A 12,020-nucleotide genomic window follows, 5' to 3' on the forward strand; every position below is an offset into this window, starting at 1 on the left:
TTCCTCTAGAAACCACTATTAAATGTGTACATTCTCCCAGATAATTTACAATAGTCCCCCTTTCTCCATGGTGGTTATGTTCAAAGACCGCACTGTGGATACCTGAAACTGCAAACAGTACCAAACCCTATATATACTATGTTTTTTTTTCATACATACCATTAATAAGGTTTATTCTATAAATTAGGCACCGTAAGAGATTAGCAACTAATAAAATAGAATAATCATAACAATATGCTGTAATAAAAAAGTTATGTGAATGTGGTCATTCATTTCAGGGGACACTTTGCTCAAGTCTTTGTATAGGCTCAGAACATGTTTTCTGTTCGTATCTTCCACCCACAAATTTAATGCCTTTTCCATCTTAACTAAGCACTAATGCACTGAAGCTGTAACTTTTGAAGCTGCAAAAGTTGTAACAGCAAAAATAGCCCAATTTTTTTTTTACCTTCTTCACAATTTCAAAGATAGAAGATTCATTCTTAACCGTAGATTTTAGCAACCTCAGCATAGGATTTTCTTTCTTTCCCTATTAAGTTGAGAACTTTCTCCTTTCACTTACAGGAAGTACTTTCCAGTTTCTCTTGAGCACTTGGGGGCAGTTGAATAAGGGTTACTTGAAGAGCACCGCATTCAATCTGATAACTGGTAACTAACGCGCAGGGAGCATGTAGACGTTGGATAAAGGGATGATTCGTGTTTCAGCAGGATGACACAAAATTTCCTCACGCTACTCAGAACAGCATGCAATGTAAAACTTGCGAACTGTTTATTTCTGGAATTTTCCAATATTTTCATACCACAAATGACAACAGTTAACTAAAACCCCGGAAAGTAAAACAGTGGACAAGGAAAGGGGCACTACTCTGTGCGTACACAAATATATGTTTTCCGTAATCACATAATTATGCTTATGCATCCTGTTCTGTGACTTTTTTCATTTACCAATATAATTTTGTCTCTACATACAGAACATTCACTTTAAAGACAACATTGTATTGTATCATACTGATTTATTTTCATTATTTATGATTATTTCCCCAATACTCCATCAAACATGCATGCACTGATATCTGCATACTTTTAAGAGTATTCTTTTGGATAAAGCTATGATTCTTTAAGTATGTAAGAGGGACATGAGAAGAAATTATGAAAGAAATATTCCTAAGCCACTCACAAAAATATCTGATTCTGTAAGTCTAACGTTGGGCCCATAAAACAGTCTGTGTGGTTGGAGGTATCCTGGGAATCAATAGGATACACGATTACATGGGAAAGTGCTCTGTCATAGTGGATCAGAGTACATACTCATTTTTGCTTATAACATTGTGATCCAAAAATTTCCTGTCAAATTACTCTCCCACACATAGCAACTAACAATGTACATTTCCCCTGTACTGTCACTGGATATTAACTGTTTTTGATTTCTGTCACCATAACATGTTAAATGGCATCATTATTTATTTAAATAAGAGGGATATTGAGCATCCTTCCCTATACTCATTGGTAATTTATATTTCTTCTATTAATTGCTTATTGATTCACTCTCTTATTACTAAGATTAATAATATCAAATTTATTTTTAATCAGTAAGATCAGAGTAATATAATCTGAGATATTATAAACAATTTTTCATTGCTGGCTGAAACCATTCATTTTGGGGTGTTTTTTAAAATCACTTTCTATTTCTCAATTACAGTTGACATAGTATTCTGGTATCTCAGCTAGGGATTTAAGGAGGTGTTGTAGGATTTCTAAATTCTGGCAGCCCTGGAACTTCAGTGTTCTCAGCACTGCTTTTTTCCCAAGCACTGCTCATCTAGAATGTTTTCTCAACTCTCTAGCAGCTGTTATTTGGTAAGCCTTAGGTGGGCTCATCCTCTCTGGATACTCCCATGTGGACTTATGGAGGCCTGCACCGTTTTCTACTGTTCAATGCCCTTAATTCTCATTTCTGCCTGATGTGATTTTGCTTGGACTTCAGTGCTCTGCCAAGTTTGAAAATGTTCCCAGAGAGCTAGGTAGAGATAAGGTTGACTTTGTGAAGTTGTGTGTGTGTATGTGTGCGTGCGCGCGCGCGCACACACACACACGCACGCACTACTTTCTATTGTCTGGAAGTTGTTGTTTCTTGTATTTTATCCAACTTTATAGTTATTTGCTAGTCTGGGAAACCTGTTATTACAACCTAACTGGAAGAGTCTTTTGGAAACTTGACGAAGGATTCTAAAGTTTTTGAAAATACACTTGAAGATGAATATAGAAATTCTAAAAAAGAAAAGGGGAATGAATGTGGGGTAGGCTGAAATAACTTTTAGAGCCATTAAATGTGTTCTAAAGCTATCATATTTAAAACATTATAGCACTGGTACAAAAATATAGATATGTCATTGGGGGAAGTCTTTTGGAATTTAGTGCAGATGATCTCTGACTTAACTAAAAATCATTCAACTTAAGATTTTTTGATGTTATTATGGTGAGAAAGCAATATGTATTAAGTAGAAACTACTTTGAATTTTTATCTTTTTTTTTTTGAGATAGCAATGTGCGATAAGATCCTCTCCTGATGCGGCTCCCAGTCAGGCATTAGATCACAAGGGTAAACAACTGATACTGATACTCTACCGTATACTGTGTTGCCAGCTTTTTGGGGGGATATTGTGTTCTGAGCATCTTAAAGGAAGGCTAGGCTAAGCTATGATGTTTGGTAGATTAGGTGTATTAAAATGCATTTTTGCCCTGGCCAGGAGGCTCAGTTGGTAGGAGCATCATCCCGTACACCAAAAGGTCGTGGGTTAGATTCCCCATCAAGGCACATACCTAGGTTGCAGGTTTGGTCCCTGGTTGGGGTGTGTGCAACAGGCAGCCGATAGATGTTTCTCTTTCACATCAATGTTTTTCTCTCTCTCAAATCAATAAAAACATGTCCTCAGTTGAGGATAAAAAATACTATTCAGAGGAAGACCATAGAATCTGGAATTTCCACATATATTATTCAAAATGACAATATTTAGTAAAAAATCACTTGATATACACACAAAAGAAGAAAACTGTTATCCACAGTGGGAAGAAAAAATAGTCAAAAGAAATTGAACCCAAGTAGCCAGGGTTATATTTAACAGACAAAGGCTTTAAAATAGTTATTTCAATATGTCCAAAGTTCTTAACAGACCTGTTAAAATTATTTGCCTAGGAGAACATTCACTGGGGAGAGTTAATCAAGGGACACAAGCAATCATTCATCATTAGGAAATTGTTAATATAAATTAGCACTTTTATAGATTAAATGGAATACAGAGCCCAAAAATAAACCCTTGCATATATGGTCAAATGATCTTTGACTGGGGTACCAAGACCACCACTCAATGGAGGAAGAACAGTCTCTTCAACAAATGGTGTCGGGAAAACTGAATATCCACATGCAAAAGAATGAAATTGGACACTTATCTTAAACAATAAACAAAAATTAACTCAAAATGGATTAAAGACCTAAACATAACACCAAAAAACTTTTATAAAATTCCTAGAAGAAAACAGAATGGAAAAACTTCATGATGTTGGTGGTGACAATGATTTTTTAGACATGAGAGGCAACCAAAGAAAACCAGATATATGGAACTATATCAAACTCAAACACTTTTGTGCACTAAAAGACAATCCATAGAGTGAAAAGGCAACTCACAGAATGGTAGAAAGTATTTGCAAGTCATATATCTGATAAGGTGCCAATATCCAGATTATATAAAAAAACCACAAAACAAAAAAGTCAAATAATCTGATTAAAAATTGGGCAAAGATTTGAACAAGACATTTCTCCAAAGGTAATATACAAATGACCAACAAGCATATGAAAAGATGCTCAACATCACTCATCATTAGAGAAATACAAATCAAACACAAGAAGAGATACCACCTTATATCCATTAGGACAGCTACCATCAGCAAGGCAGAAAATACATTTGGGCAAGGATGTGGAGAAACCCTTGTGCACTATTGGTAGGAAATATGAAATGGTGCAGACTCTGTCCTCAAAATTTAAAATAGAATTATCATATGACCTAAGCAATTCCACTTCCGGGTATACAACCAAAAGAACTGAAAACAGGGTCTCAAAGAGATCTGTTGAACCATGTTCCTAACAACATTATTCAGAATAGCCAAAAGGTAGAAACAATCAAAGTGTCAGTGACAGATGAATAAATGTGGTACATATATGCAATGGAATATTAATTAGACCTTAAAAGGAAATAAATTCTGGTATACACTACAACATGAATGAACCTCAAAGACATTAAGCTAAGTGAAATAAGCCAGTCACAAAAGGACAAAGACTGTATGATTTCTCATCAACTCATTCCACTCACCTAGCAGAAAATAATCTAGACACCCAATGTTCTCAAACTGAGTAGAGTGATGGCTGAACAACTCTGTGAACATACAAAAACCACTAGACTGTACACTTTAAATGGGTTAGTTCTATGATACATAAATTATACCTCAATAAAGCTGTAAAAAATATCGAAAGTGAAATGACAGAGTATTATTTCCAAAGATGCCATATTCTTTTCATGGGTAATTTTAATATTCGTAAACCCCACCTTAATGCTATAAGTGGGTCCTAAAAAGTTCAAGCCTTTAAAATGTAGTCACTTAATTGTAAGATTAATGAGATGACCCCATTGAGCTTGCTGCAGAGAAGACAGAAGCCAACTGCAGTTATACCATACCTAAATTCATGTGCTGCGGGAGGCATTATTCGTTTCATTATAATAGTTAACATTTATACAGTTCTCCCTTAGTTCCAGGACCTATTCTAAGGGCTTCGCGTTTATTTTTAAAAGAATTTATGAGGTTACAGAGGAGAAATTACCTTGCCCAAAGCCACATGGCTAACAACTGATGGCATGAAAATTCAAAACCAAGGTCTAAATCAGAACTTGCACTCTTAGCTGATATGTCAGCCTTAGTCAATAAACAAAGCGGACAAAAAAAGATACCTAATTTGAACCTGATAATCACCCTCCTCCAACATTGATTATGTATTACCCAAATTTACCACAGCCAGATAATATAAAAATATTTATATTTAGGACATGTACTAGAAGCTCTCCATTATCTACACTATCATGAAAGTGCAAACAGGGAACCCAGAAGGCTGATGGACCTTGAGCTTTGGCAAGGGCTAAAAGCTATGCACCAATTGTTCTGTCAAGACAATGGTGGCTCAAGCAATTTCCTGACCTAACAGTCTCAAAGTAAATCTTTACTAATATTTACTGACCTTTAAGATAGTCTGATGCTACCAGAATTTTCTGCCTGCCTAAGGGCAAGATGTGTATTCTAAAACTGAATAAAAGCTAACAGGGTCTGGGCCCCAATGAAGCCTTTCCACTAGAGAGAGGGTCTCTGCCTGGCGCCCCGTGATTTCCAAATTCATATTTCTTGTCTAGTGTATTCATTTGTGTGTGGCCCTTTTCTAGATCCTGAAACCTAGCTGTGCAGGTTGCGGCTTTCACAGACATGAAAGCCTATCATTCATAAAAAAATATTCATGTTCTATTTACCTTCTGTATTACTGACTGTTGGCTCAGGAGTGATTCTCCCATCATGAATATTAGCACTCTCCTCATCAGCATATATCAGATGATCATCTTCTCTATTTTCTGGCCACTGTGGTACCTCTCTGGTGTCTGCTGAGCAGCTGCATACATCTTCATTCTTGTTGAAGTATCTCTGTAGCCATCCTGGCACAATATTCTTAACAGATTCTGTAACCCTGCTAAGAATGCCCTGTTGGGGGAAAAACACGTGAGACAGTTTTAGTAATTTATCTTTTTAGGTACCAATTTACAAAGAGCCATACCAAGAAAAACACAAGTATTCCCTTCCAACGAAGATTCCTAAAATTCAGTTACTTGGGCTAATGCTGAAATAATGGTATTTTACAAATTCTATAGACAAATTTCTACTTTTTCTTTCTCCCATATGCGTATAACCATGAGTCAATAATTATCCCTAATGGCCATACTAGAGTCTTCAAGAAACCCCAATAGGCCACTGAATAAGCAAAACGTTTTACACTTAGTAATAAGATATGCACTAAAATATTAAAATCTAAGAAAAGGCATCCATTTTGATCTCAGCATATTAAAGGAAGCAATATAAACAATACCATCAACAGCTTCTTCAAGCAATTACTTTATTGCACATTCTTTAAAAAAAGAACAAAAATGTAGACAAATAAAAACTAGACTTTTTTTAAAGACAGACAATAAGCAACTAATCTATCATAACAAACTCAAGAAACAATATAAGATACTTTTTGATGGTAAAATTTCATACCAAATATTGCCTGAAAATCTGAAGAATTAATTTTATTATGGCTAACTTTTTTTTTTAATATATTTTATTGATTTTTTACAGAGAGGAAGGGAGAGAGATAGAGAGTCAGAAACATCGATGAGAGAGAAACATCGATCAGCTGCCTCCTGCACATCCCCCACTGGGGATGTGCCCGCAACCCAGGTACATGCCCTTGACCGGAATCGAACCTGGGACCTTTCAGTCCGCAGGCCGACGCTCTATCCACTGAGCCAAACCGGTTTTGGCTATGGTAACTTTTAAAGGGAGAAAAAATGTTTATCAGTATTAATATTCTGTGTAGCTTTGCTATGTGCTAGGGACTATTCTAAGCAATCCTATCTAATAAAAGAGAAACATGGTAATTAGCCGTACGTCCGCTACCCTTCCCATTGGATAATCAGGGCGATATGCAAATTAACTGCCAGCCAAGATGGCGGCCGCCAGCCAGGCTACTGACACGAACAGGGAGGCTTGCTTGCTTCAGTGATGGAGGACTCCAACGTTCCCCACCTGCCGCTGCTGGGCTCTGAGCTGCTAAGAAACATTGTTACAAATATAGAAGCTAAACAAAACCCCAGAAACCTGTTTTCAGTCAGCCGGGATCTCAGAGCTGGAGTCGCAACAAAGTTTCAAATACAGAAAGTAAACAAAGCCAGAAACCTGCTTTCAGCAGCGAGGTCTCACAGCTAAAGCGGGCTCTCAGCTCCAGTGACAGCCATAAATCCAAGAATTAAAAAAAAAAAAAAAAAAAAAAAAGGAGCGGTTGGGAGCTTCAGTCACCCGCCAACCTGAAAACAGCCCTCAGCCCCTCACCCAGACTGGCCAGGCACCCCAGTGGGGACCCCCACCCTGAAGGGTGTGTGACCAGCTGCAAACAGCCATCATCCCCTCACCCAGGCTGGCCAGGCACCCCAGTGGGGATCCCCACCCTGATCCAGGACACCCTTCAGGGCAAACCAGTCAGCTCCCACCCATGCACCAGACCTCTATCTTATATAGTAAAAGGGTAATATGCCTCCCAGCACCAGGATCAGCTGAGCCGCAAGGCCTCCTGGCCCCTGGAGCAGCATGACAGGGGGCAGCGCCCAAACGCCCTGATCGCCCTGCGGCTCTGTGTGTGACAGGGGGTGGGGCCACAACCTCCCTATCTGCCCTGCTCTGTGACAGGGGAAGGCACCCCAACCCCCCTGATCGGCCCTGCTCTGTGCCTGATAGGGGGGAGATCCCCAACCCCCTGATCAGCCCTGCCCTGAGTGTGACAGTGGCGGCGCCCCAACCCCCTGATCGGCCCTGCTCTGTGGGTGATAGAGGGCAGCGCCCCAACCGCCGCCCACGGGCCTTGCTCTGTGTGTGACGGGGTAGAGCCATAACCTCCCCGTCGGCCCTGCCCTGAGTGTGACAGGGTGCAGCGCCCCAACCCCCTGATCCGCCCTGCTCTGTGTGTGACAGGGTACGGAGCCCCAACCCCCCAATCGGCCCTACCCTGAGCGTGACTGAGGGTGGCATCGCAACCTCCCGATTCACCCTGCTCTGTGCATGACAGGGGGCGGCGCCCCAACTCCCCAATCAGCCCTGCTCTGAGCCCGACCAGGGGCTGCACCTAGGGATTGGGCCTGCCCTTAGGAGCAGGCCTAAGCCAGCAGGTCGTTATCTCCCGAGGGGTCCCAGACTGCCAGAGGGCACAGGCCGGGCTGAGGGACCCCCCTCCCCCGAGTGCACAAATTTTTGTGCACCGGGCCTCTAGTTTATACATATTATTCAATGTAATCCTCACAATACTTTTTTAAGTTGGTATTAATAGTTCCACTTTATGGATGAAGGGACATTGAAGTTAAATAACTTGCCCCAGATACAAGCACAACTATTATGCTATATCTAGATTGAGTAAAAGCATAGGTGGAGATTGGCAGGACCTATAAAGTTTCAGTACTACCTTCCTGTACTTTTATTAACTCTAGGTAAAATAAGAGTAACACCCCCTCCTGCTATTACCTGATATGAATTATAATAAAAATCCAATGAAATTATGTGAAAGCACTTTGCAATTTACAAAATATAACAAACATATACTGATAATTTGATCACTAATGATGGGAAAAAACTATCAGAAACAAACTGGGGTGAGAAAACCAATTTTAGGCAACAATGACCTACATGAAGTAGCATTAGTAGAATTTCAGAGAAAAAGTCAAGCAAGGGGAAAAATGAGTTGGCAGGTACAAAAAACAATGAAGTCAAGGCAGAATACATAAATCAACCATGAAAGCAAACCCAAGACAAAGAGGCCTTGAAAAATCCTGTCAACAGAAAAGATGGAAGACATCTGATACAAGAATTTGGCTCGTATTTTCCTTATTGATTAAAAAAGGGTAGGGAACTGGGAAATATGTAATTATTTTTCAATGTATTCTACAAACAAAAATTTTAAACAGATCTACAATGTAAGTTCTCTAGTAACACAAGAAGCCAGCAGCCCTAGAATACTCACTACTACAAACACAACTGCACTGTTCCCTTTTTCTATGCTAATGTTACATAGTATTAATTACTTTGGAAACATATTATAAACCTACATCCAAATGTAGTATTTATAAAAAACATACATATATTATTGTTTTTACATATTACTTATACTTAATATTTAATTACCCCCTCATATTTCAAAAGACTTGAAAATGCTATCAAGCTACAACAATTCAAATAAGACCTGAAAATTGTAAGACACATATTTGATATGAAATGATAAATTAGCTAAAGCACTATAGCAAGAATTTAGTAAAATAAGCCTTTTGTGGACATCCTCTAAGGTGTTTAGCTACTAAAAGTATTAGAGATTTCTGTGATCCCTACTCACCTGAGGCAAGTACAGAACTTAAATTAATATCATACTTAACCAAAGATCACATCTGTGGCAGCATTAGATGTTGTGGAAAATAATCAGTAATCAAAACTAAACTGTCAAAATTGATATAATAAAGCTCATTAACTAAAGGTAAAGAACTTTGCTTGGAGACCTTCTCTTTTCTAAACTAAAATCTAACCAATTTATGTATCTCAGCCCACAATAACTTAGAACAAGAAAATTACAGTGAGTAAGAGCACAAAGAACTTGACAGTAAAAAGAAATAGATAATAAAACTGACCTGGAACCATTATAAGAAAAAAACATGACTGTACTTCAGTATATATTTGTATGATAAGTGACCTTAAGTAATCAAGAAAAGTTAAATTAAGCTCAGTATACTCTAGTACTAGCGGTCCCTTTACCAGTAATATCAACACCATCTCAGGCTCTATCCCAGCTCTACAAAAGTCAGGAGATAGGGCTCACCTGTTTTAGCAAACACTCCCAAATGTCTTTGATGTATGCTAAAATTTGAGAATCACCCTTCTAGTTAAAGAAAGCAGGAAATTAGATACATTTAACACAATTACAATACATTTTAGGGGAAAGTCCCTCTATTGGAGGTTAATAAAATTATGTATAGAAAACATAATGTGGAGCACTAGTCAGACAATTAAAATACAGGGTAGGGCCTGCCTGGTGTGGCTCAGGGGTTGAGGGTCAACCTATGAACCAAGAGTCACGGTTCAGATTCCAGGTCAGGGCACATGCCCTGGTTGTGGGGCTCCATTCCCAGTGTTGGGCATGCAGGAAGCAGCCAATCAATGATTCTCTCCCATTACTGATGTTTCTCTCTCTCTCTCTCTCCCTCTCCCTTCCTCTCTGAAATTAATAAAAATATTTTTAAAATAGTAAAATAAATAAAACACAGGGTGGGAGAAATGTAGGTTTATAGTTTTGAGTATGCAAAAGTTTATTCTTCCATTATTATTTATTAAGTACTAGGGGCCCGGTGCACGAAATTCATGCACTGGGTGTGTTGGGGGGGGGGGAGTGTCCCTCAGCCCAGCCTGCCCCCTCTCACATACTGGGAGCCCTCAGGCATTGACCCCCATCACCCTCCAATCGCAGGATCGGCCCCTTGCCCAGGCCTGATGCCTCTGGCCTAGGCGTCCGGCCCGGGCAGTGGGGACCTGCAGTGGCAGCGGGGGGCACCGCAATTGCGCGGCCTCCGCCCCTGCCCCTGCAGGAAGCCTCTGGCTGAGGCGTCCGGCCCGGGCAGCGGGGACCCGCAGCTGCAGCGGCCCCGCGATCGTGGGCTTCGCTTTAGGCCCAGGCAAGGGGCCCCTAGCTCCTGGGACTGCCAGCTTCGACCGTGCCCAGCTCCCATCGCTGGCTCCACCCCTACTTCCTGCTATCACTGGCCAGAGCGGAAAAGGCGCCTGATTCTCCGATCATGGCTGGGGGGCAGGGCAAAGGCGGCCCCAGGGCCGCCTTTGCCCTGCCCCCCAGCTCTTAGCTCCCCCCTGGGTTTCCAATCACTGTCAGTGGCAGGGGGCTTCTTCCTGCTTTCCCTTTCGCCTCCCTGCATTGTGCCTACATATGCAAATTAACCACCATCTTGTTGGCAGTTAACTGCCAATCTTAGTTGGCAGTTAATTTGCATATAGCCCTGATTAGCCAATGAAAAGGGTATCGTCATACGCCAATTACCATTTTTCTCTTTTATTAGTGTTGATTGTATTCTTTTCCATATGAACTGTAAGCCTACTTTTACCCCACCCTGTATATCATAATAAAATATCCTATCTAATAGTAGACAAACATGGTAATTGACCATACCTTCGCTACACCTCCCATTGGATAATCAGTGGGACAAAGATGGCGGCTAATTTGCATACTGCAGGCAGGGCGGGACAGTGCCATCCTGCCTGCCCCGCCTACATCTGGGCCTGCTATCTGCGACCTGGGGCGGTGGGGCGGGACAGCACCATCCCGCCTGCTCTGCCGCCATCCGGGCCTATCTGCAACCCGGGGCGGCAGGCATCCGTGTGAGACCCGACCCGGGGTGGCCGGGCAGTGCAGCAGCGATTGGCCAGCCTGCCCAGCCTCCATCCGGGCATCCTGTGTGCGGCCCAACCCGGGGTGGTCGGGTGGGGCAGCAACGGTCCACCGGCCCACCCGGGCATCCCATGTGCGACCCGACCCGGTGCCCCAACCCCCGGATTGACCCTGCCATGTGCGCAACCCAGGGAGGCGGGGCAGGCACCAAGGGATCGGGCCTGCCATCTGCCACCCAGGGAGCGGGCCTAAGCCAGCAGGTGGTTATCTCCCGAGGGGTCCCAGACTGTGAGAGAGCACAAGTGGGGCTGAGGGACACCCCTGCCACCCCCCTCCCCTGCCAGTGCACAAATTTTTGTGCACCGGGCCTCTAGTACTAAAATGAATGAGAAAAACAAACTGTATAGTGGACTGCAGAATACAATGCAGCTTATAGTACTATTTCCCCAGTGTTCCCCAGATTAGCCATGATTTTTTACCTGCACTAATGACTAGAGGCCCAGTGCACAGATTCGTACACTGGTGGGGGGAGGGGGGGAGGCCCTTGGCCTGGCCTGCGGGTATCGGGCTGAAACAAGCTCTCCAACATCTCCCGAGGGGTCCCGGATTGCGAGGGGGCACAGGCCAGGCCGAGGGACCCCCACCGGTGCACGATCAGGGCCAGGGAGGAACCACGGGAGGGCTCCAGGATGTGTCCAACCAGTCTCGCCCAGTCCCAATCGGCCAAACCCCAGCTTCAAGCTAACCTACC

The 12,020-nt window shown here is 42.0% G+C and overlaps 1 protein-coding gene across 9 annotated transcripts in view; it reads right to left on the reverse strand.

Moving 5' to 3' along the window:
* Window positions 1-12,020, reverse strand: part of NUP153 (nucleoporin 153) — a 74,519-nt gene that overhangs the window by 48,375 nt on the left and 14,124 nt on the right. For all 9 annotated transcript variants that reach the window (XM_059688719.1, XM_059688714.1, XM_059688713.1 and 6 more), the window contains exon 2: window positions 5,565-5,790. In XM_059688719.1, coding sequence (XP_059544702.1) covers window positions 5,565-5,790 — 226 coding nt within the window. The remainder of the gene's footprint in view (window positions 1-5,564; window positions 5,791-12,020) is intronic.

This window comes from Myotis daubentonii, chromosome 3 (assembly GCF_963259705.1).
Source record: "Myotis daubentonii chromosome 3, mMyoDau2.1, whole genome shotgun sequence".
Lineage (NCBI taxonomy): Eukaryota > Metazoa > Chordata > Mammalia > Chiroptera > Vespertilionidae > Myotis > Myotis daubentonii.